At 35.3% G+C, this 27,133-nt stretch overlaps 1 protein-coding gene across 1 annotated transcript; it reads left to right on the forward strand.

Moving 5' to 3' along the window:
• ESD (esterase D) lies at nt 1–26,667 on the forward strand. The gene is made up of 10 exons (XM_010358100.2): nt 1–123; nt 3,770–3,817; nt 6,112–6,186; nt 10,384–10,472; nt 13,468–13,566; nt 15,087–15,211; nt 16,253–16,372; nt 17,837–17,935; nt 20,150–20,317; nt 26,422–26,667. Exons 3-10 carry the CDS (start codon nt 6,119–6,121, stop codon nt 26,500–26,502), a joined length of 849 nt encoding a protein of 282 aa, XP_010356402.1. The 5' UTR covers nt 1–123; nt 3,770–3,817; nt 6,112–6,118; the 3' UTR covers nt 26,503–26,667.
• Nucleotides 26,668–27,133: the final 466 nt, after the last annotated feature.

The raw sequence follows: 27,133 nt of genomic DNA on the forward strand, positions 1-27,133 counted from the left end.
GAGAGTGAGCGGGACTGGAGGGGCGAGGCATCATGTGGGCGGGGCTGAGGCGAGGCCCCGGCGGCCATCTTGGGCCCCGCCTTTTACTTCGGGCCGCTTCTTCTGGCCGCTCTGCCGCGGGAGGTAAGCCTGGGTCCGGGTAGAGGCCTGGACATTGTTAGCCCTCCTGCGGCTGCAGTTGCGGCGGCGGCACGGCTAGGCCTGATCGGGGCGGACGCTGAGGCCTGCGGTGCAGATATCCGCAGGCACGAGCGCAGAGATGGCGACCCTGGGCCCTGAGCGCCACCATCCATGACAGGAGGCCAGGGACCTTATCCCGTGACGCGAAGCCTTGCCCCCAATCCCTTTTTCTTCTCTGAGCCTCCAACCTAGTTTAACTCGGGGCGCTCGGGCGTGCCACATCCCGGGGGAAGCTCCTGTTTACATTTGTACAGCTTTTTCCTGTTCACAAAGACTTTCCTAGATCCGCAGCCACCGCGCGAAAATGTGAAGTAGATGTGTACGCATTTTAAGGAGGGAGCGGGCCTCAGCGCGTTACTACCGCCCACCGGCGCCTGGTTCTGGGGAGTGTGGACCTGCTGCTCTAGGCAGCGTCCACGTCGGGGCACGACCCAGTGGCGCGGTCAGGAGCACTCACCTCGTGGTGCCGAGGGGAACCCGTGTCTTCGGAGTTGGGCGAAATCTGTTCGGGTCGTAAAATGCTCTCAGAGCGCTGTGGGGGACTGGAAGTCATTTCTGATGGGGTCATCAGGGAAATGGGATTGAGCACACCTGGAAGGAGGGCATTCAGGTTGCAGGAAAAATAATAGCTCATGTTTGTGTGTGTGGTAGAAGCAGCGTTCTAAGCATTACGTGAATTAACTCATTCCCAGAGCAACCCTATCAAATATATATTACTGTATCCCCATTTTGCAGATGGGCAAATGAGGCATATAAATTAGCTTGTCCAGTGTCATGTAGTAATAAGTGGTGAAGTAAGACTTTGAACCTGGAGGGTCTGGCCCCAGAACCTGCTTTGAAACCATTGTACCGTGGCATTGAGTAAAGCCACGCAATAGCAACATCCAGGCCATCCCAGAATTATGCATAGTTGAGTTTAACTAACATAATAGGGAGTGAGACCAGAAAAATAATGTGGGACTAAATTATAGACCATATTTAGAGCCAAGTGAAGGTGTTTGGCGTTTATAGATTCCATATTTAAAAAAAAAAAATTTTTCCCCAGAGCTTAATGGAAATCCTTACCTAGGCAAGCCACGTGAATTTTTTTGAAGGAAAAGAGACCCAGCCTAGGCAACATGGCAAAACCTCCTCTACAAAAAATTACCCGGGCATGGTGGTGCCACCTGTGGTCCCAGCTACCGTGGAGGCTGAGGCAGGAGGATCACCTGAGCTCGGGAGCCGAGATGATTGCAGTGAGCTGAGATCAGGCCACTGCACTCCAATCTGGGCCACAGAGTTTGACCCTGTCTGGAAAAAAAAAAAAGACTATGCTTACACACAGGTAGAATGTGACTAAAGTTTATATGGAGTTTTACTCATTCTTACATTTGTTCAGTGATCCTGCATGGTTTTAATTTTGACATTTTAATGGCATTAAACTTGAAGAAAAGTATACAATTAACATGGTCTTCCATTTCAGTGACTTTCTGGTTCTCAGCTACTGGCCTAACAGCGAAGGGGATTAGCGGTCTCCACCTGCAGCAGCCAGGGGGTGGTCAGGCAGTTCTCATCTGCTAATTATTGTGAGCTGGCGAACTGTGTTTTCACATATGACTAATGGATACTCAACACTACTGAAATATGCATTTAGGAATGGTTAAGATAGTAAATTTTATGTATGTGTTTTTATCACAGTTTTAAAAATACTAAATAAAAATGACTAACAATTCCATGTAGGCCATATTAGGCTGCAGATGAGCTGTTTGTAGGGATATGTTGACCAGTAAATTAAGTGGATTAAAACCCTAGGCTTTCATGCAGGATTGATAGTGGGATGTATTCGAAAGAAAGGAAGAGGCTAAGTTTTAATTCTTATATATAACTAGGATGATGGCAGTGGGAATTCAAAAAGAAGGTAACTTTGAGGCATCTCAAATGTGGATTAGGCAAGATAGGCATGAGTCTGGAAAAGGGAGGCAATGAAAGGAATGGTTTGAAGGTGAGACGTAGAAGCTTAATGTTAGGTGTGATAAGTTTTAATAGCTGCTCACATGTCTTGGTAGAAAGGTCCAGCAAGAAATTTCATTATGGGTACTAATGCTTGAGAAAGATTGGTTACAGAGATGCAGATTTAGATTATTTCACCCAGAAAATGTAGTTGAAATTTAGGGAATGGGGTTTAGGGAAAGAGAGTGAAGAAAAGGAAGGTGGGAGGAGACAGTGAAAGGGAAGAAGCCAGATCCTGAGTTTTCACTTAGAAGAGGGTTTGAACAGCACAGTGGTGGTCAACAGCCAGTTATTGGACCTGTAGTTTGTTGGTTTTGGGAACACCTGTCTAGGATGTTAAGAGCCAATGGACTAGGACACCCTGGAAATGAAGAAACATCAAAATCCAAGGAATCAGAATGGGAACGAAAAACACATGTAGAGATATATGGAAAACTTGAGACACAGGGAAGAAGGATAAAAATAGAACTCAGATTTCTGGAGGTGGATGACATTTAACTTCATTAAGTAAAGACCCCTGTCTCTACCAAAAAAAAAAAAAAAGTATTCCAGTGTGGTGTGCACCTGTAATCCTAGCTGCTCAGGAGGCTGAGGTAGGAGATCACACTTGAAGCTTGGAGTTCTAGGTTACACTGAGTCATGATTATGCAACTGTACTGCAACGTGGGCCACACAGCTAAGACCCTGTGTCCAAAAAATAAAAATGAAAAATAAAGGGAAGAACAATAAGGTTTGGCCTTTAAGGGAATGGATGTATTATGCACTGAGAGACCCTTTCTTCTCCAAAGAATGTTGATGTTCACTAACATTTGGGAAAAATTGTGTAACTCCCACTGGCACTGTGAAATTGTTTTTCTGTTTTCGTTGTTGTTGTTTGTTTGTTTTTTGGGGGGAAGGAGGAAAGGTGTTGTTTGGTTTTTTGGTATTCCACCCTACTCTGTCACCCTGTTTCTCCCACAAAATCTGTTCTAGAACCTAAATGTATATTTATTCTAGAGCCTAAATGAAACCTATCAGACAAGTGACGTGATATATACTATGTGAGTTTCCATGTAAATTTTTCTTACTGAATATCAGTCACTTAATCGTTCATAAGCCCAGTTTTCTTACACATCATTTCCAGTCACCCTAGTAGTAGTCCTTCAGTCCTCATCTCTTCCCTCCTTTTTTATCCCCATGTTACAAGTTCGACTTACAACTGAGCCAGATAGATCCATCTTCCTCTGCTTACCTAGCCCCCACTCTTGTTTTCTTCACTCAGCAGTTGGCTACATCTCATCCTTCAAAATTACACTTGAAAACTTTGTTTACTGATTTAAATAGATAAAAAACTTTCATAGTACTTTTACTTCAACAGACGGTTTTGACCAAGTACCACTAAGCCTTATGGCAAAATAGGTATTAAGGTGGCCTGTGGCAAATAATTAGGTTATGGGAAATTAAGGTAATTAGATTAAGTGGTGATGTGGTATCCCATCAGGGTGTACAGTCACCTACCTCAAGAAGATATCTATTGAGAATGCATGTGTATATATAAGCTCTGTATAAACTTTGCTGTGAAAAGTATATCCCATTTGTAAACCGTTGGTCTTTTTTTCAGAATCGTTTACCATTTGGTACAAGCAAAAAGCAATCAGCAGTTGGACAGGTAAACATGTTTTATTGTTTATATGTTACTCTGAACATTGAATGAAAATACCACTAATAGCTTGTTTTAAAACATGCTATTTTTCACCTAGAAAAATTCTATTGAAAAATATAACCACCCATTATAACATATCAGATATTATAGTATATCACAGTATGTCATATCTAGTTCTTAGTTTAAGTCATATTTCTTTTTAAGCCTGACATATTTTTTTTGATTTGTAATTAAAGGTAGTTTCTAAACTGGGTGGGTAGAAAAAAATACTTTAAAAGCTTTGTTTTTTAACTTTTTTTTTTTTTTTTTTTTTTTTTTTTGAGACGGAGTCTCGCTCTGTCACCCAGGCTGGAGTGCTGTGGCCGGATCTCAGCTCACTGCAAGCTCCGCCTCCCGGGTTTACGCCATTCTCCTGCCTCAGCCTCCCAAGTAGCTGGGACTACAGGCGCCCGCCACCTCGCCCGGCTAGTTTTTTGTATTTTTTAGTAGAGACGAGGGTTCACCGTGTTAGCCAGGATGGTCTCGATCTCCTGACCTCGTGATCCGCCCATCTCGGCCTCCCAAAGTGCTGGGATTACAGGCTTGAGCCACCGCGCCCGGCCCTCTACCAACTTTTAAAAAGTGTTTTAACCTTGTTTCTTCTGGCCAAATGAAAAGCATTTGGTTTTGAATTTTAAGAGCAGAGAAAACTGACAACTTGAGGTTTATTAAAATAGGCAAATAGCAAAGATATAGACTCCTATGTACCAGATACATGCTCAGTGTACCATCTTTTGCAAAGTGGATATAATCCTTTCTAAGTTTAAGTAAATCTGGTTTCCTTGTGGAATAATGGAGCAAATAAATTTTATTTGTTGGTCTTATATGTATGTATTAATATATTAAAATTAGTGTCTATCTCTGTAAGTTCATTATTTGAGATAGGATTGTTAACAGTAGCTAAAGTTAATTTTCAGTAGCATCTCATGGGAGTTTATTATTTAAGAATTAATCTTTTATAGATTAAAAGCATAAAACTGAGCAAATGGTAATTTCTTTGTGTACAATTGTAATACCATAGTTCTATAGAATCAGTTATCTTACAGTGTCTTTAAAAAAAAAAAAGAGTATTTAAAGAACTTCTAGAGAGTCAGGACAGCATAGCAGTTAAGAGTAGGGCCTCTGATGTCAGACTTCCTGGGTTCAAATCCCAGTCTTCCAAAATAAAACTATTTGGGTTTATTGAAGAAATTAAAGATAAGATTGAAACTAATTTTTTAAAGTATTTTATAAAGACATTTGCCAAATTAGCTTTTTAAGATTATTGATATATATCTTTGAAAGAGTAATCCTAAAGCTCCAGCTGACTGGCATGTAGTAGTGCATTTCACTGAGAAGATCGCCAGAGTGGTAATACCTATTCCTGATATCTAAAGCTTTTTCTTCAATATGTAGGACTTACTGCCTTATATTCTAATACAGTGCTTCTAGGAATAGGAAGGGAATCTTTCTTTGAGAGGTACATGTCAGTATCAGTGTGGTTTCCCTTTGCTTAATAGGCATTTATGATAAAGATGGTTTTCCAACTTTTTTCTTGTATTTGTCATTAAAAGCAATAAAATATGTCATTTTACATGTAAGTTTAAAATTATTTTTACATGAAAAATTTAAAAGATTTGTTGGACAGAAAAGAAGTTAACAGACTTATGTATTACTTACTGGTTTGTTTTAAAAGGAGAAATAAATGTTGATCTTAAAGTTTCATATCACTTTCTCTTAAAAATTCGTGGGATGAGTAATTGGATCTGGTTTAGTACCTAGAAAAATGTGTATCACACCGTAAGTGTTCAGTAATGTTATATATTATTATTATCAAAATCATTATCACTTCATCTTTCTCCCATTTTAAAATCAACTATAATCAGTCATACCAATTCCTTGACTACTTTGTTGCAGTTGATAGGCAGACTGTTAACAATTTTTAACCTTCTAAACTAAGGTAATTAATTGGTAACTTAACTTATGTATTTTCTGCCTCTTTTAAAAAGAATTTGGGGCAGTCCATCACAACAAAAAACTTGTTAATAAATTAGTAATGATATACCAAAGTATGAAAGCTTTTAAAAGTGAGTAACACGTGTAAATGCATGTATAAGAGTTAATCAGTTTCTTAATATTATTTACTGGAGAAAAATGTGAAAAAAATTCTAAGTAGAAAATAGTTGTATGTTCACATAATTTATCTAAAGGCAGTTAGTTTTATCTCAAGTTTTTCAGGAACTAATTCTCTGGAAATTAATGAGATCACTCTTTACTAATAGGAGAAGAATGGCATTGAAGCAGATTTCCAGCAACAAGTGCTTTGGGGGATTGCAGAAAGTTTTTGAACATGACAGGTAACTATTAAGAAGATATAATTTTAGATAACCTCTCATTCTGTTGGATTATTTTGTTCTATTTTAAAACAAATCTTTATCTAGATATTATAGTACCTCATTTTACTTTTACACTTGCTTGCTTTCTTTCTGTGGTTATCTATTTGACAATTTTACCAGACTTAATTAGCTGTGGATATGATTGTGTGAGGTAGAGCCTTAATAGAGAACTATCTTCAAGCTTTGACTTGATGCTTTTCTGAAACTTTTATGAAAATGTTTATGTTGCCAGTAAAAATTCTGAAAACATTTTCTTTGAGGATTTCTAAGTGTAGGAAAAACATCTGGACTTTTTGAGGAAGATGGCACACTAAACACGTGCATTTGCTTCTGCTGCCTCCAAAACTCTGACTAACATGGCATTAAGTAAAGAGATGAAACACTCACACATGCATACATATACCTATAAAGGCATAAAGAAGCAGGAGACAGGAGCTAAGGATAACATTTTAGAAGCAGGAATACAAATGGAGAGGTAGTACCTGACAGTAAAACCTAGAAAGCTAAATTCTAAACATCAGCAAGAAAAAGCTTTGAAATGACACAATTTATATAAAGCCATAGTAATTGCAGGCACCAGGGACACCTGAAAATAAGGATACAAGTTGAGCTTAGAAAAAGGAAGATTAATTGAAAGTCTGTTTTTAAAAGGAGATAGATCTGAGAGTGTCCCAGTTTTATGCACTGCCTCTTCCTAACTCTGGAGAAAGATTGGAGGTATGTTCTCTAGAGACAGTAAACTGTTTGTATTGGGGAATATCAGACACAATTAGTGGGAGTTGTGATACTGCAAATAGATTAAGTAAAAGTTTGCACACTGAGTTTCTTCCATGAGCTTTCAAAATTTGGGGAGTTAGTCTTGTATCCTTTAGAAGAATTTCCTTGTAGGGAGTTTGAGTAGCCCAAAGGAAGAGATTTCAAGATACTGAGATTTGCCAACAAAGTAATCTAACCAGACCTTACAGTAAAGCAATGATTGACAACTCCACCTGTAGGCACTTTCAACTAGATTTTTAGTGTTTCACTCTTAAATAGCAGTGGGCAGCTAAAGATCACTAGACATTTGTATAAAGTCTTTAATTTGATATGAACTGTTCTTCATATAAAAGGCATAAAAGATATTGACCTCTGACTTTATAGGATGCTATTAAAAATATTCAAGTACATGACCAGGTGTGGTGGCTCACGCCTATAATCCCAACACTTTGGGAGGCTGAGGCAGGCAGATCACCTGAGGTCAGGAGGTCGAGACCAGCCTGGCCAACATGGTGAAACCCTGTCTCTACTAAAAAAAAAAAAAGAAAAAATACAAAAATTAGCCGGGCATGGTGATGCACACCTGTAATCCCAGCTACTCAGGAGGCTGGGGCAGGAGAATTGCTTGAATCTGGGAGGCAAAGGTTGCAGTGAGCTGAGATGGCACCACTGCACTCCAGCCTGGGCGACAAGAGCGAACCTCTGTCTCAAAAAACATAAAATAAATAAATCCTCAAGTACAAAAAAGCCCAAACATTTAAATTTTGATAGTAGAAATGACAAAACTCAATAGAAGGGTTAGTTGAACATTTTAGAAAGTGAAATAAAAGCGATAAATCAGAAAGGACAAGAAAATTAGAGGACTAGTTCAAAAATCCAACATTAAAAATTAAGAATTTTGGAAAATAGAACAGAAATAGAGGTATAGATATAAATAATAAAGAAATAATTCAAGAATTCCCAGAACTGAAGTTGCCAGATTTAAAAAATTGTCTAGTACAATGGATGAAAATAGATCTACACCAACAACATTGTAAAGTTTTAGAGCATTGGGAACAAAGAAAATTCTTAAACATTGAGATAAAGAGAAAGTAGATTAAGAATCTTAAAAGGTTTAGGTCAGCTCAACGGTATTACTAGAAGCAAGAAGGCAGAGCAGCAGTGCTTTCAGGATTCTGAAGGCTAACTTCTGTGTCCAATCATGTTGTCAGTTAAGTGAAAGTAGAATGAAGACGTTTTCATCTATGAAAGGTCTCAAAGTGTATTTCCCGTGCAATTTGGAAGCAACTGAATAATATGCTTCACCAAAATCAGGGACTAAAACAAGGTAGCTGAAGACATAAGATCCAAGAAAACAGATCAGAAGAGAAAGAATTTCCAGATGAGTGGGGCCATATTAAGGCAGCAACTAGAAAGCAGCAGGTCAAAAGTTGGAGATATGGTAGCCAGCAATTACATGCAGCTGTTTACATCAAATTAGCTAATTAATAAAACTTCAGTCCCACTAGCCACATTTCAGGTGCTCAGTAGTCACATGACTAGAAGCTGTTGTACTGGACAATACATAACTAGAACATTTTTATTAATATCACTGTAGAAAGTTCTATTTGGCAGTACTGGTCTGAAGAGATTTTTTTAATGTAGATGAAATTGATAGAACTTACTCTCTTAGAGAGGAAATTTATGAAACCCATCAGGGTTGGGAGAGTTTGGTATTGAATTAGTAATACATATAGAGTGACCACACCAATCTCTGTGCATGAGATTGTATTTTGGTTTAAATTAAGCAGCATCTTAATGACATGATAGGGACAGAGGTTTCAGATTACTTGATAATCCTGGTTTTTTTTTTGTTTTTTTTTTTTTTGCTTTTACATAAGTGTTAATCATACCACCGTTGAACATACTTTAGACCTGATTTATTCCACAACTGCTTGAGAAAGGTCTTCTTTTAAAAATGTTATTGTAATAACAACACTTAACATGAAATATACCCTCTTAACAAACTTTTAAGTATGCAAGAAAGGTCTTAAGGCACCAACTATCCTGTAACAAGATTATGCTCTCTCTTGATTTTGCGTATTGATAACATCCCTGCTTTGAATATGGATTTGATATGGTAATCTATGAAAGTAAATGTTTCAACTTCCCTAACAAAAGTTGAAAACCTAAAAACAGCTGTCAGAATTTTTTTGTGCCATCAGTCATCAACAAGAAAAGTTGTTTAGAATAATGTGGAAAAAGAAAATCATCAATATGCAGAGAATGGAAGGGAGCATACAGAAAACTTCTCATGATGGAGCCTTTGTAGGAGTCTATTCCTAACAAGGAAAGACAACCAGTAACAAAAAGGAGAGAATTACTGGCTCAATGAAAACAAAAAAAAAAACTGAAAGAAAAAGGAAAGGAATTCTAATATACTACATGGCTCATCTCTGAATAGCATTTATAACTTCTTAATATTGATTAACCAAAATTATATATGATAGGAAAGTGGAAGGAGAAATGTAGGGGCATGCAGAGAGCAAAGACAGGGAGGTGAAAGTTAACTAAAATCCTTCTCTAATGGGAAGTCAATAGATAATAACTAAAAACTGAAAACTCTAGAAGCAGTAATAAAGTCATGTTATTTAGATAGAGACATAAATACCAGAAAAATCAGCTAAAAGAGGTAAATTAATTATCTCTGGAATACAGCAAATGAGAAGGTTGGGGCAGGGAAAAACTAGTTTTTCATAACAAAGTTTGTGGAAGTATTTACTATTTATAGTTACAGTTTACTTTAAACTATTTAGTACATATAACTTTGATTAAAAAGATAGGTGTTTACTCTGAAGTAGTAAGAGTTTACTTCCATTTATATGATGTTTTAAATAAAGCCATGAGGGATCATTGTTGCATGAATTACTGTTTACTGGAAAAATGCCTGTGGTTTCCATCAAAATTGTCTTTTCTAGATTGTGATAAAATATTAGTGATGAAAGAGGGAATTAAGGATGTGTTGCATTTTAGTGCACATGAACAAATATGTAAGATCTCAAGAATTCATTTTTTTATAAAAGATGATTTGTTATTTCATACATTTCTTTAGAAACAAACTATTTTTTAATAAGTGCCACAATGAATTACATTTATTTTTTCACTTATTTTGCCCAAATTGACAGTGCCATCCAAAGTATGGGCTCAGGTTGGTTTAGATCAGTACGCTCAATTGACCACATTCTTTCTTTAAGGGACAAGTATATTCCTTAAATGTTGGTGGAACCACTTATTTTGAACATTAAATAACTTATTTTGGACCTTTACTATATATCTTACTTTTTATATAGTACAAAATTATTTTGTTTCTGTATTGATTAATGAGGGGCATTAATATTTTGTTGTTGTTTCTGTTAAAACTAGTGTTGAACTGAACTGCAAAATGAAATTTGCTGTCTACTTACCACCAAAGGCAGAAACTGAAAAGTGCCCTGCACTGTATTGGCTCTCGGGTAAGTATTATGCATTTGAGTTTTATAGAGTCCTTTCTATTTTCTTTTTAACTGGCTTATCTTACCCTTTTATTTTGACTTGGTAGGCTTTTTGAGCCATTTATGAAAGACTTTAAGGGCCTGTTGTAGTCTACTCTGTTACCTTATCCTCAGAATAATTTCCAACCTACTGAATTACACTTATTTCACTTACTACACTTTTTCTAATAGACCAAGAAATTTAGCAGGTAATGTAAAGTTCTGAACTCAAATAGCAAGGGCTTAGACAACTTATTTACTTAATTTGTACTTACCCAAGCATTTCTGGAGTTTATAGAGACTTTACTAGTCCACTAGAACAATATTAGGTGAAATCAGGACACCAAGATACTCTAATTAGAAACCAGCTATTGTAAGAAGTCAAATGACTTCGTACAGTGTTCTCTAAAATATTTTAATTGGACTCCATAGAGCTTCTCTGACAACCTGGAAAGTCACAAAAGAACCCTAAGGCTTCTCTTAATCGGTGTTTCATATTAAATACTGTAGAATAGATTGTGAAGAGTAAGATTTTGACACCTGCAGTTTTGAAACCTCTATGCTAACTTTTCTTTCACAAGACCTTGGTACTTCATCTATAGAAGCAAACATTATGAGGAAAGAATCCTAGCAACTAAATTGTGTCACAGAGTACTATTTTAGTTTTGTTTCCTTCAAATTGGTTCCTGTAACTTTGATTTAACAAATCCTCCCTCATGTATGTTTCACCAAGGACAAGTCCCAAATACCAGTCTTTGAAAATAATAATAAATATTTCATCTTAAAGGGTAAAGATTAAGTACATCTCTGACTTTAACTCAAGAAAACATTTCTGTGATTAAAGAGCACTGATTTTGCTAGAAGAACATTAGGTATTGCCAAAAGCAAGAGCAACAAAATTAGTTATTTAATTGTCTTAGAAAACATAATGTTGTATAGCTAAAAATGATCTTAGAAATCATGTAATCCCTAGAAAGAAAATGAAGCCCAGAGAAGCTAAATATTGTCCATGGTCACACAGGAATATGGAGGTGAACAAGTTTTCTGACTCACAGTCCAGAGCTGTATTTAGTTTTTTCTCCTGTTGTTTTTGCATTTTGTTTCTGGTGAGGGCTACTATAGTCATATCTCTTGGCTAAATTATAACCAGATCAGAAGCACTGAGGCATTGTGTCATAGGTACTCTAATAATAGGGCTCTAAGTTCTAACTAAAATTGAATCTAGCAAGACATATCTGAGCTTTACAAGTATAAAATACAGAATTTTTGTTTACATCAAATGACAGGACAGTTTCCTTAGTGAGATGCTGAAGATAGACCTTGGAAATTAAGGCTTGATTTTCTGAGTAAAGGTAAGATTGCCTGACCAGTGCACATGAGAATTGGTGACAAAAGAATTTCAGAAAGTTTACTTCCCATTAAGTCTAAGGAAAACAATGACAGAAAGATTACACAATTATTATATTGCTAAAATAAATTAGCTGAAATCAAAACAGCCAAACTGAAATCTTAAAAGATAGTTCATGTGTAGTGATTTGTATCTTTCTCAAGTGAAGGTGACCATAGAAACAGCCCTTTACTAGCTGTGTACCCAATAGAATTGAAAACATGTCCACACAAAAACTTGCACATGAATGTTCATAGCACACTATTATAATAGCCAAAAAGTATAAACAAACCAAATCTCTCTCAACTGGTGAAATGATCAATAAAATTGATGGCTAGTTCATTCCTCACCATTCTCACATCATTGTAGTGTTAGATACCTATAGTAAAAGAATTAAGTCATCTCCTCTATCTTATGACTGAAAACCATGGAGCTAGGAAAAATAACAGAAACTTCTAAAAACTGAGGCTAAAACTCCATTTAAGGATGGCGTATGGTCACCATTACTCTCTTTTTAGTTCAGTGAAGAATACAAAGATGATCAAGCTAAATATTGTTGCTGAGAACTATCTGTATATAAAAAAATATATATTTGTATTATGAAGACCATTGTATTTGCTTATTTACTGTGAATATTTATGTTTTGGTGCAGGAATAGTGTGATGTTTAATTAGCATATTTGATAACACTTCACTGGGGTTGTTTTAATATTGGGCATATGCACCATATTGTCAATCTACAGTTTGAAAATTTCTGAATTCCCAAACACTGCTGGTCCAAAGGATTTTAGTAATTGAAAGTTTAGTAAGTGGTTTATTTATTATTTATTTATTTATTTATTTTGAGATGGAGTCTTGCTCTGTTGCCCAGGCTGGAGCGCAGTGGCGTGATCTCGACTCACTGCAAGCTCCGCCTCCGGGTTGACTCCATTCTTCTGCCTCAGCTTCCCAAGTAGCTAGGACTACAGGCGCCCGCCACCACGCCCAGCTAATTTTTTTGTATTTTTAGTAGAGATGGGGTTTCACTGTGTTAGCCAGAATGGTCTCGATCTCCTGACCTCGTGATCCACCTACCTCAGCCTCCCAAAGTGCTGGGATTACAGGCGTGAGCCACCATGCCTGGCCAGTAAGTGATTTTAAAAGGACAGTTATGGGATCACTTAACCTAACACAGTTCTTAGGTTAATACTATTACAAATTTTGTAAAAAAGTGAATTTTAGTGTCTTACTCAAAATTATTTCTAAAGCAAAAAAAATATTTTTAATGATATCAAGTGAGCTTGTTTTCCTGTATTATAAAAAGTTTAAAGCTTATAAACCATTCACAATATAGCATGAGATAATTTATTTTTAATAATTTCAACTTTTATTTTAGATTAAGGGGCTACACGTGCAGGTTTGATATATGAGCGTATTGCGTGACATGGAGGTTTGGTGAATGATCCCATCACCCAAGTAGTGAACATAGTACTTAATTGGTAGTTTTTCAGCCCTTGTCTGTCTCCCTCTCCCCCGGTCTAATAGTCCCCAATGCTAATGGTACACATCTTTATGTCCATGTGTGCCCAATAACAATATTTTTTATCTTCAGGTTTAACTTGCACAGAACAAAATTTTATATCAAAATCTGGTTATCATCAAGCTGCTTCAGAACATGGTCTTGTTGTCATTGCTCCAGATACCAGCCCTCGTAAGTGTTTGTGGTCCAGATATCCTTTATAAAAATCTAAATCTTTAAGAGTGTTATAAGTGGTATGATATATACATTATACAATTCATTTTATATTTTTGCTGTTATCTCTATTAACCTTTCAAGTGGCATCATGACTCCAAAATACCATGCTATACATATCCCTCATTGAGTTTTACTCATGACATGGCTCTTATGAAAGAGGATAATTTTGCTATTCCCATTGTACAGATTAAGATACTTCAAAGCAGAGATTGAGCAACTCAATTCATATGTCATACTGGTACTACTGTCAAAATACTAATGTGTAATGCAGAGGAAATTATTTTTCTATTCCAGAGGTATAATGTCTTGTTGCATAATAATTACATCTTTTTTCATCTCTATTAACATCAACCATACAGTTAAACAAGTATTAGTTTTAGTATAAATGATTTGAATATTTACATTAGAGAAATGAAAGTATCAAATATGTGAGAACTCAATGCATCAGACAGTTAAAACTTGTTTTATGACTCTAGAAGTTTCAGGAAATCGAATTTAAATGGCAGTAAAACTAGGTAAGTTATATGGCTGACCTGGCAAGTACTGTATTTCCTTTCACAGGCTATATTATACAAAAACAAGGTGTATCTGGTTAGAAATATAATAACAGATTTAATTCAAAATAGCATCAAAAATATAAAATACCAAGGAATAAACTTGAAAAATAGAAAGATATTTTCTATATTCAAGAATAAACTTGAAAAATAGAAAGGAAACTGTAAAATTTTGTTATCATAAATGAAGACTAATAAATGGGAAAATGCTGTGTTTCTAGATGGATAAAATGAATCTTAAGACAAGGTCATGTCTTCAAATTATGTGTTACTGTAATTCTATTCAAAATCCCAATGGTTGATTTTTAACCACATGCAAGTTTATAAAATAAAATGTAACAAGTTAAAAAGAAACATAAGAAAATTCCAGTGGAGGTTGGATAGATAGGGAAATGTGATGGAATGAGTCCATTAACAAAGCATAGTAGAAAACATTTTCAGTTCAAGATAGTGAGTTGAGCACAAGCATCTCCCTCCCCACTCCTTTGTAAAGAGAATTTAAAAAGTGCTGGTAGTGAGAGAGGGTCATCAGGGAAGGGATCACAACACATTTCTGAAAGATACAAAGAAGATATCAGTCCTTTTGACAGGTAAAGCAGAATAAGGAAGCATATGTTCAGAGTACATAAGAAAGAAACTTCATCAACAAAGAAAGTTAGTTTGCCTTACCTTGGCAGCTGAATACTCCAGCTTGGAAGGTCATTTTTTACCTCATTGGCCAGAACGAGTCACATGGCCCCATTCAAGAGCAAGAGGAGCAGGAAGTATAATCCTATCATGTACTCCAAAAGGCAGAGAGCTCACAACATTTGGTGAACAGTTCCCAAGCAAATGGACTTGCAGATTGATCCGAAAGTGTATTATTAAACATGGGCCATTACTACAGAGCAGATGAAACCACAAGATTGTTTCTTGTGATAGGTGGCTGCAATATTAAAGGAGAAGATGAGAGCTGGGACTTTGGCACTGGTGCTGGATTTTATGTTGATGCCACTGAAGATCCTTGGAAAACCAACTACAGAATGTACTCTTATGTCACGGAGGAGGTAATTTAATTTGTATTGTAATTATTAACTGATGACTGCCAAGAGTTTGATTTTGAACACAAAGTCCTTACAATCCTGAGGATTTTAAACTGGGGTATAAAAGTTATTAGTAAGAATTCCAAAGTTTACTAGTACTGTAGTCCTATTTACTGCAATTTAAATGAACACTAAGTACAATTAAAGGATTTAATCATTATATATTGAGACCTGTTTATACTACCCAGAATAACCAAGAAAATGGTGTATGAAAAAAACCTTTAATTTGCCTGGCAGCTGGTTCATTTGTATATATTTTATAGTGATAAGCCAAGACTTAGAAAATATAAGTGGTAAAGCATTACTTCTATTAATAATATTTGTATGCTATTTATGCATTTTCTAAATTTTATATGATCTTCATTGTTAATATGTATACCATAAAAACTTAGAAACAATAATGTGAGTTTTTAATTACCCGTAATTCTGTTATGCTCCCGAAACACTTATGTTTTGATACATTCCTGACTGTTTCTATGACTAGTTTTCACATAATTCTAAACTTTTTTTATTTTGTTCTTTTTTTAAGTTATATATAAAAATATTTTCCAGTGTTCTAATTTTAATAATTGCGTAATATTCTGTCATATGCCATAATTTACTTTTTCCTCTTATAGGATATTTATAGTTTTGTATATATTTTTACCCTAATAAATATGACTGCATTGATTATCTTTGTGAATATCTCCCTAAGGACTTTTCCTTAGAATATATTCCAAAAAGTGAAATTACTAGGTCAAAACTTAAGAACATTTTAAAGGTTCTTTCCGCTTCACCTTCCTAAAGTGTTTTCTCAGAAATCTGTACAATATATTTCCCAGAGATATATTAGTAACCATGGTCTACCTGAGGATTTAGTTTTGTTTTATTTTCATTGTTACTAGTTCAAACCATTGTAAGACTATGATTTGGCAATATTGATTGTGTAATTATTTTATATAACTTTGAAAATGTCTGAACTTATTTTCTTTGATATCTTTTGTCACACTATTAAATTTTTTCCAGCTTCCCCAACTCATAAATGCCAATTTTCCAGTGGATCCCCAAAGGATGTCTGTTTTTGGCCACTCCATGGGAGGCCATGGAGCTCTGATCTGTGCTTTGAAAAATCCTGGAAAATACAAAGTAAGATTATCTAAACTTCTAGTGATAAATATTTCTCTTGAATATTAGGAACCTTCAAAGAGTAAAATTACAATATTGTTAGTATTGGGACTAAACTTTTCTAGTGTTGAGAACTTTGGGGTGTTTGATGGGTGGGTATTTAATTTGACCATAGAGTATATGCTACAGAATCAGAAGCATAGGAATTCAGCAAGAGTGCCTTCTTTTTGGCCTACTAAAAGTATTATAAAATGTAGCTTCTCCTTTAATTGTTTTTATTCCAACTGTAGTTTGGAACACACTTTTTTCCCCTAAAGGTTATTATTACTGATTAATGTTACAGTGGCAGGATCTATCATTTATATTCTTACCAGGAATATCTTTGTAAAGTTGACTTTGATTTTCTGAGGTAAATGATATGATTTGTAGAAGCTTAAGAATTCTGTTCTTAATGCCGCTAATGTAAATTGAAATGCAGCTTGATTAAAAAACATCACTCTCAGCCTTTCCCAGAGTCAAATTTGAATTAACTACCATATGTAGTGTGTCATACTGTGCAAAACAGCATGTTACAAGAGTTGAATAAGGAAGTGTTAAAGCAACTAGCATCTTAAAATTTCTTCTGCCTTTAAATTTGCAGGGCTATTCATACCCTTAAGATTGGTTTAATTCATTTCCTCCTCTTAGGAAGAACTTCTTGATTATTTTAGGTGTGCTACTGAGAGATGAAAATATTTCTCATAGCAGTTTCTTGCTGTAGCATCAAATACTTTGTTTTTGGTACGCTTTATTATGAAGTTTTACTAATTCATGTCATGACAGTGGACTTTCTAAGTAGCATTTTTATTTCCATTTTTTAAGGCAGTCTATTTATCATGTCTGAGGTAGAAAAGCAAACTTAGTTGTTTTTTTTGTCCTTTAAAAAAGCTAGTAGATACTACTAAACATTTACATTGATGAGTACTCTGAAGTTGAGAGATCCCATCTCTGCATCTCATCCAGTGAAAAAGAACATTGTATAGAACACAGAGGTGTATTAAAAATTCTGTCATATTGAAAGGCATTGCTCACTGCTTTGTTGATACTGTGTAAGAGAAATCATGTGTCAGATTTAGTAACATGTTCGCTAAGGTAAGCATGAACTGTTTTATATTACTATAGATTTTCAGTGCTAAAAAAGCAGAAACACTGAACATAGACTTCTGTTTGTATCTTAATTAAATTGCAATGTATTGTTTTGCATTATTTTAGCAACTATATTTATTAGCTGTCTTAATAGAATACACAAAAGATGTATTATGGAAAGGCCTGCAATCTAAGCCAGCAATATATCAAAAGGAAAATTGTTCCCAGGGTTTTCGTGGCAAGTCAGAATTTTTAAGCAAGTTGCAAGTAAATTCTATATTTTTAAGTAAGTTGCAAATATCTATTCATATTTAATTTAGCAAAAGATAACTTGTTTTTAAATTTCTTTTGTTTCTGAAGTCTGTGTCAGCATTTGCTCCAATTTGCAACCCTGTACTCTGTCCCTGGGGCAAAAAAGCCTTTAGTGGATATTTGGGAACAGATCAAAGTAAATGGAAGGTAGGTACTGAATGGCTATCTTAATACTCATTAAGTTTCAAGTTTGTTTAAAAGGCTGGACATATCACAGACATTATATTCCTACCCTGCTCAAGTTAGGGCTCTAGAGCTGAGACAACTTAGCAAAAGAGATATATATATATCTATGTATATATATATATGTCAACAAAAAACCCTACTTTCTAATTGTATTGAATCATGGCAGATATTCTGGGGCTACATTTTTTTTCTACTAATGGTTAATTTATATTTGTATTTCTCAATTAACATAACTTCTAAATTAACATAACCAAAAAAATACCACATATTACAGGTTGAGCATCCCTAATCTAAAAATTCAAAATGCTACAATGAGTATTTCCTTGGAGCGTGAGCTTTAAGCATCATGTCGATACTCAAAACGTTTCAGATTTTGGAGCATTTCTGATGTTGGATTTTTGGATTAGGGATGTTCAACCTGTGTTACTAAATTTGGACTTGCCTCTTATTAACTTTATGCTCAGTTGTGTAATAGAAGCAAAGAAGCCTGGCTTTTTAAATTACTTTGTGTATTTTTTTTTCAAAATTCAGCATTTCACATCTCAATTTTAAATTCCAGACATAAGAGTCTTTAAAGAAAATAGATACTTTGTTATGTCATGTATGTGAATATTCCCCCAGCAAGATTACTTTTTCAAGTGTGCAAAGAGGTGCTTTCAAGTGGAAATAAAAATGAGCCTTTTACCTGAGAACCATTTTACTCTTATGCAGAAATGGGCCATTTACAAACTCCACCAAGAGTTTGAATACTTTGCAAATGAACTCATCATCATGTGCATTGTTAATAAGCAGAAAATACTCGAATGGATAAAAAAATACAACTTTTTTGTCTTAAAGTATTTAAAGTATAGTTCTGTGTTCAGGGTTCATTCCTACATGAACCCTTATTTTATTTAAGGATGATTACTGAATTCTAACAAATTTTATTTAAGGATGATTACTGAAATTCTAACTAAGTAAAGGGTTTATCCTTTAGTAACTAGATTACAGTTTTGTTTAGGCTTGAATTTTTATTACATTTGAAGGATGCTAGAAACGATTTAGGATTAGGTTCTTTGAGAACTGACATTGTATGTACATCAGTGTTTTGAGTCTTCATCAGGTGCAAAGTCTATGCTAAGTTCTGAGCTGTTTCATCACGAAAATGATGACCCTTTCACATCCACCAGGGGCTTATGGTCTAACAGAAGAACTGGGTAAAAGACCAACTAATTGGAGGGAGAAGGTGAGAGGTAGAGGTACAGGTAACCTAAAAAGGAATCTAGATAATGTACTTTTCTCCAAGTGACAGTACATTTTACTGTCTTAATTATGTTGTGTTTAAGGTATTATTTAATTTACGATTGAAATCAGGAAACCATGTAGAATTATGAAATCATAGAATTTAGAACTAGTCAGACCCCACTCTTTTAAGATGAAAGGAAATAGAGTCTTCAAAAGCAGGATACTTAGAGGACAAATCTTTTCATGGTCATTTGTCTTGGTCAATGTATAAAAGTTGTGGTTAATGAATATATATGAATAATTAAGAATATTTCAAGGTGGATGATAAAACATAAAATTGTAACTAGTGGCAACTCCTCAGATAATAAATTTGAGATGATATTGATATGATTCAGATTATTCATACCAGGTCTTTCTGAAAGCTTATGTAGATAGCAGAGGTTTGGTGCTGTTCAACAGCAAAAAAGAAGGCTGAATGTATTTATGTCTGGAATTAGAGCCATAAAGAAGAGACATTAAAAAAAAAAGATTATCTGAAATACAGAATATTTGGAAAAAGATCATGGAGTTAGAAGAAGCTTCTAATTTCCAATTTGTGGAAGGAGTTACAAAGAAAAAAATCATGTTCTTACTGGAGTCAAGAGGAGATTAAGAATATTAAGGATTTAGAAGGAAAAAGGCCATTTTGTGAAGAATGCCTGAGAGATGGGATTCTTGCCACTAGTCTATGACTGCTTGAAAGTAGGGAAGAGACTATTACTAGAAAATAGAATTCCAAAGACCTTGTAAATAAAAGCCTGGCAAGTCAGATTTTGAACCAACTTAAAAGCACATTTCTGATTTAATCGGCCTAAGAGCTTAAATAACTTTAAATTTCTATTTGGTACTAGTATAGTATTTCATGAAGAATATCTTTGAATTTATTTTTCAGTGTTACTTCTCTTTTTACAGGCATATGATGCTACCAATCTTGTGAAATCCTATCGAGGATCTCAGCTGGACATACTAATTGATCAAGGAAAAGATGACCAGTTTCTTTTAGATGGACAGTTACTCCCTGATGACTTCATAGCTGCCTGTACAGAAAAGAAAATCCCCGTTGTTTTTCGATTACAAGAGGCAAGTATTAGGAAACTTTAGCTTGATCTAGATAATGTAACTATGAAAAATTAGGATTCTGTGGTATTTTCTTAACTTTATTTAGAATATAAAATGCTACTTCTAGTAAGTTTTTAATTACATTCAGACACTTGAAGTGAAAGCCTACCTATAAAATTAATTATATCTAACACTAAATTTGATAGAAATAGGAAAGCTTTTGGCAGTGAAAAATATTGTTTTCCATCAAACCAATAAATAACAAGATGTTTAATGCTTGAATGATGATTAATCTTCAACATTATCGGATACATCTTTCTTTACACAGGTACCTTTGCTGCAGTAGTAGTAAAGGACAAACATCTACCCCTATTACTCCTTATTTAAGTCTACATCACTACGTATTTAGTCTCAGAAGTATTATTTATCACAAATGTGCTTTATATTATTTGACTTGCATAGTAATCTACACGTTGTGCTACTTGATATTTCTAGTTAAGAATAATTGCTGAATCCCAATGGGCTTGCAAGTTTTTTTAACTAAAATATTTTTGACCGTCCACTACTCACCTAATTCTATATTTGCTACTATAGTCCTAATTAAGGAAATTCTGCTTTTATTTTTAAGAAAAATTCATAAGCTTCAGAATATAATTTAAAATATTTTAGAGTGGAAAATGAGCACTGAAAATTATACATGATCATGATTTTTAAATAAAATTTTATCCATGTTTAAGGATAATGTGTCAGGCACATTGATCTAAAATATAATTATGATGGTAAATGTTCAAATAAATCTAGATCACTGTGTAATGTGGTACATTACAGTTTGTAAAATGCTTTCACAGCATTAACTCATTGTTAATTCTTACACCACCAAATGAGATATCATTTCTTTCCTGTCCATCTGTTTTACAAATGAGGAGACAGGCTCAGAGAAGTAACCTGCTTATCTAAAGTCACATAGCTAGTAAGTCGTGGAACCAGGACTGGAACTAAGGCTATTTGACTGCAAATACTGTCCTCCTGTCATTTATCAAGCCATTTTCAGGCAGCATGATGTGCTCCTGAGGAGCAAAGGAATTAGAGCTAGCACAAGGAGAAATTGTGCATCTGAGCAGTCTTCCTGTTTACAGAGATACTTTGCACATGTGAACTATATATATATATATATATAGTGTGTGAGAAAATGTCAAAAACTAATACATTATATATACCTTGTTATCTCTTAGTATCCATCCTTGAGTAATAGAATTTTGTTTCAGATTTATTTGAACATTTACCATCACAATTAAATTTTAGGTCAACAACCAGCCTTGAGAAATCCAAATACGAATTTGACTATAAATATAGTAATACGTTTAACTGCAGTAACTATAGCTATAAGTGCATACCAAACCATGTTTTTTCCAAATGACCTTAATTTCTTGGCACTACCCATGTTGGATACCTAATTTGCTTCCCCGAAGACTGTGCCCAAAATTTCTGTTGTTTCTACAATGTTCCTGCCTGCCAACAAAGTCTGAAAATCTCTCAAGTTTGTTATAAAAACAGCAGAGTTAGAACATGATAACATTCTTGGAGGGAAAAGTAAGTCAACTTACTTGTTTCTAAAATGCCTGTATCCCAAGCAACTAGAACACATAGTTGGCTATACTTAATGAGGAGTCAAGACGAACCATTCAATTCTTCTAAAAAGTAAGAAAGTATTCAAAGCACCAGAGTCACAATCTTGAATTCAGGTGCAATTTGCTATTCACTTTACTTCCAGCATGATCAGGTTAAGAGTGAACTACACAGCTTGAAGCAGATTTCCTTTAGATTCATTGTAATTGAATCAACAACTGAATGAACATGCCTAAGTAGTGGCTCCAGAGAGTCTACTTTCAGATTTTCTCACCAGCTTTGACCCAAAACCTTGGGTCCGAGAGTTTTATCACCTGCTTTATCATTTGATTACAAGTATAGTATAACTGTATTTTCTTATGGAATAGAAGCTGTGAAAAATAAGCTGAAAATAATAGGGGATATATATAAATAAATGATCTGAGAAGAAAGAAAGTAATTACAATCATGTACATGATTTAGCCAGTTTCATTCCTTTACCTCTTTTTAATGGTGTTAAATGCTCACAAATTATATTTATACTCTGTCGAATGTCAAAAAAAAATTTTAGAGGGAGGGGTTAGTGCATTGGGGATACTTATTTGGTTATTATTATTGGGGATACTTATTTGGGGATAACTTATTTGGTTGTTGGAATTATTTCTCTAATTCCGTTCCTTCGCTCCTCAGGAGCACATCATGCTGCCTGAAAATGGCTTGATAAATGACAGGAGGACAGTATTTGCAGTCAAATAGCCCTAGTTCCAGTCCTGGTTCCACACTTACTAGCTATGTGACCATAGATACTTATTTGGCTATTTATATAATTTTTTCTTTTTCGATTTTGGCTTCAGGCGATCTAAATTTAAAAAAAAATTAGGTAGCAGAATTCTGATATCTAGTATACAGAGATCAAATCTTAGTCTGAAAAAGAAGGGCCTAGTATGTCTTATCTTTAGTTACTGGAGTTACACAGTGAGAGAAAAAAACAGTGACCTAATACTGTAAAGAAGTTTCCAGAAACAGTATTCTCTTTTTGTGGAATAGAAGGAGAGGCTATACTACCTCCTTAAGGCTCAGGACCTTTTTGAAGATTGAGAGGCTGTTTTAGCCTCTGCATCTGCCTGTTGGAGAAGAGTAAGAACATGGCAGAGAATCCCAGAAATGTAGAGATCTCTCATTCATCTCTGTATCCAGTGCTTATTTAGCATAGTTATCTAGCAGAGAGACTCTCAATACTTGTTAAATGAATACAGTGCAAATTCTTCCTCCTTATACACTGAAGAGATTTAATAACCTGGGGATTCTTATCCAAGGTTTTCTAATTGGGTCTGGAAAATATATAAGAAAACACTGCTTGTTAGGATAAACATCCATCATAGCTGCTGGAGCACTGCTTCCTTTTTGAGAGTTGAGTGAAGAATGAAAGAATGAAATATGTTCATTTATTTTTATACTCCAGGAGTCAGAGTTTTGCTACCAAGGATTTTCCATTTAAAGTGTGAGGTAGAGGAGAAAAGGCCCCTTCAAGTGTCACTAAACATAGGCATTTGCACAAGCTGCTAACATGTCATACCAACTCATTCGTCAAAGAATTTAATTAAAGAAGCCATCCCCATTTAATAAGACTGATAAACAGAATCCCTAGTCAGGGATGATACAATTAGCTCAAATTGTATAACTTCAGCAGGATACCAATAGTTCAAATGTGTTCTATTGCCTTTTTGTTGATATTTTTTAAACTTCTTGAGCCCTCAATGGCAGGCATCTTCTTCTTTCTCATATAGGTGAATCTTTATCATTATGGAGCTTATGGTCATTTGTTTTGGATTTTAGATGTCTTGTCTTGCAATATATTCCTGGGTTTACCTTGGGACTTCTCTAATAATAATGATGGCTATTCATATGTGTCCGATGGGTCTTAACACACAAGAAACTAAGGATAAAAATATGGCATACTCAGTCACATTGGAACTTGGTCACACATGTCTTTTTAGGTATCTGTTTCCTGCATCTGTACCCATTTTCTATCAGATCCGTCTTTTGATCTGTGAAAAATGGCAGATAATATTTCGTACATTTTACAGGTTTTGTGACCTAAAACTCCAGGCCTGTTTAACTTCTTAACAATTCAAGAATTATATGGATGGAAAATGCTTTTCTTTACATTTCCTTTTTATATAGGAAACTGTAATTTAGCTCTAAATTTAACTAGCCAGCTGGGACTAGTCTAATCATTGAGAGACATGACACCAAGTAATTATGAGGCTCAGCTTTAATCTTGACAAACATTCCTGTCACATTCACTTCCATGATAGAAGACAGATTGCTTTAGAAGACTTAAGTTACCTTGATCTTAAACTAGAACTTTTTATTAACTGCTGCTCCCAAGATAAACATTTAATACCTCTCTGGAAGGGAGAGATTGAGAACATTTACTGATTCATCAAAACCTTGGGGATTTGCCTTGTTCTCTGAAGCATCAGTGATATTTTTATTAGCTCTATTTTTATTTCTTAGGTGCTTAGAAAAATTCCCATCTTTTCCCATCAGTGACCATTCACTAGTTCAAAACTGGAAAAAAAAATCTTTGTTAGACTTTCATTTCTTTCAGTATATTCAACCTTGTATTTTAATTGTAGATAGAGATAAATTATCTGGTGTTTGATATCCTTAGAAAGTTCTTCCCACCTGGAGTGTAAATTAGTTTAACCATTGTAGAAGATAGTGTGGTGATTCCTCAGACCTGGAGGCAGAAATGCCATTTGACCCAGCAATCCTATTACTAGGTATCTACCCAAAGGAATATAAATCATTCTGTTATAAAGGTACATGCACACCTATGTTCACTGCAGTACTATTCAATACTATTCAATAGCAAAGACATGGAATTAACCCAAACACCCATCAACGATTGGACTGGATAAAGAAAATGTGGTACATATACACCATGGAATACTATGCAGCCATAAAAAGGAATGAGATCATGTCCTTTGCAGGGACATGGATGGAGTTGGAAGCCATTATCCTCAACAAACTAATGCAGGAATAGAAAACCAAATACCAGGCCGGGCATGGTGGCTCACACCTATAATCCCAGCACTTTGGGAGGCTGAGGTAGGCGGATCACGAGGTCAGAAGATCGAGACCATCCTGGCTAAGATGGTGAAACCCCGTCTCTACTAAAAATACAAAAAAAAATTAGCTGGGCATGGTAGCATATGCCTGTAGTCCCAGCTACTCAGGAGGCTGAGGCAGCCGGGGTGTGGAGGTTGCAGTGAGCCAAGATGATGCACTCCAGCATGGGTGACAGAGCAAGACTCCATGTCAAAAAAAAAAAAAAAAAAAAAACACTAGATGCCCTCACTGGGAGCTGAATGATGAGAACACATGGATATATGGAGGGCAACAACACACACTGGGGCCTGCCAAAGGGCAGTGGGAGTTGGGGAGAGCATCAGGAAGAATAGCTAATGGATGCTCAGCTTAATACCTAGGTGATGGCTTGATCTGAGCAGCAAACCACCATGGTACACATTTACTTATGTAACTGCATATCCAGCACATGTACCCCTGAACTTAAAAAGTTGAACAACAGCAACAAAAAAAATAAATAAATAAAAATTCTTACCACTTTAATACTTTATTATTTTTTTTTTTGGAAGACTATTTTTTATCTTATACTCAGAAGAGGTGTCAGAGTCACCAGAAAGGGATTATTTCTCCATTTACCTACAACAATGGTTTTAAACGACTGGATAGATAGAAATCTCTTTCAACTTAACTGCTTAGCACATTACATTTTTCTCAGTTTCATGTAGTTTTCCAAAGGTTTACTGACTTTTTACCTAATTTGATATATTGCTAAGGGATGTCAGCGCTTAATGAACTATTCCTTTCTCCTCAAATAAAGATATGACATGCATTTACTGTGTAGGAGGAATTCTTAACATGATTTATGATGGCTGATGTTTGACTTCCCAACAATGATAGAACATTTGGGCATTTTTGTGTTCTTTTTCTATATTGTTTGTGTGCTTATTTTGTATTTTAATAGTCACTGACTTATTGATGTGCTACATTTGTGAATTGAAATGTCTTGCCCATGTTTCTAAGGTCTCTAAATCCTGATTCTTTTCATCTTGGTTGATATGATAGTGTCTACTCTACTTATTTAATGTACTCTACAGTGTTGATATGACATGTCTACTCTGCATATTTAATTAATGTGTTACTTCCTCTCTTTACATATTAATGGCAGCATTTAGAAGTTAGGCTATGTTTAGAAGCTAAGCAGAGTGTTTAGTTTTCCTTCATATTTTTGCTGCTCTTTTAATGTACAGTGAAAATGTTAAAGTAAAAATATGATAACCTTGATTTAATTTTAAACCTTCCTCATACTTCCTTAATGTTATGACTATTTGTAAGCAAATTAAATGATCTTAGAGATATATTTAATGTTCCTAATATTGATGTTTCTGAATGGTAGATAAATGTCTTATCATCTCTTTGTCTTCTAGGGTTATGATCATAGCTACTACTTCATTGCAACCTTTATTACTGACCACATCAGACATCATGCTAAATACCTGAATGCATGAAAAACTCCAAATAAGAGAATCTCTTCAGGATTATAAAAGTAAAATGCAACTGTATTGCTGAGCAAAAAAAAAAAAAAAAAAAAAGTTCAAAATCATTGGATTTTGTAATGCTAAAAGGGCTTTATTCTATAGTTGAATCACCTCTGAATAAAGATATAAAACCTACTTCTGATGTTAAAAGTTATTTTACAAGTGTTCACATAGGAAATCTTTAATGCTGTATAGCTTCGTCAGTGTCGTTTGGAAACTCTTGTATTAATCCCAGGTCACAGAATATGAATGTAATCCTATTTGAAGTATAGAGTAGTAACTCCAGAACAGAAGACTTAAAAGTAATTTAGCCCGGCCGGGCACGGTGGCTCACTCCTGTAATCCCAGCACTTTGGGAGGTCGAGGCAGGTGGATCGTGAGGTCAGGAGATCGAGACCATCCTGGCGAACACGGTGAAACCCTGTCTCTACTAAAAATACAAAAAAAATTAGCCAGGCGTGGTGGCAGGCGCCTGTAGTCCCGGCTACTCGGGAGGCTGAGGCAGGAGAATGGTGTGAACCCGGGAGGCGGAGCTTGCAGTGAGCCGAGATGGCGCCACCGCACACCAGCCTGGGTGACAGAGCGAGACTCTGTCTCAAAA

The sequence above is a fragment of the Rhinopithecus roxellana genome, chromosome 18 (assembly GCF_007565055.1).
Source record: "Rhinopithecus roxellana isolate Shanxi Qingling chromosome 18, ASM756505v1, whole genome shotgun sequence".
NCBI classification, from domain to species: Eukaryota; Metazoa; Chordata; class Mammalia; order Primates; family Cercopithecidae; genus Rhinopithecus; species Rhinopithecus roxellana.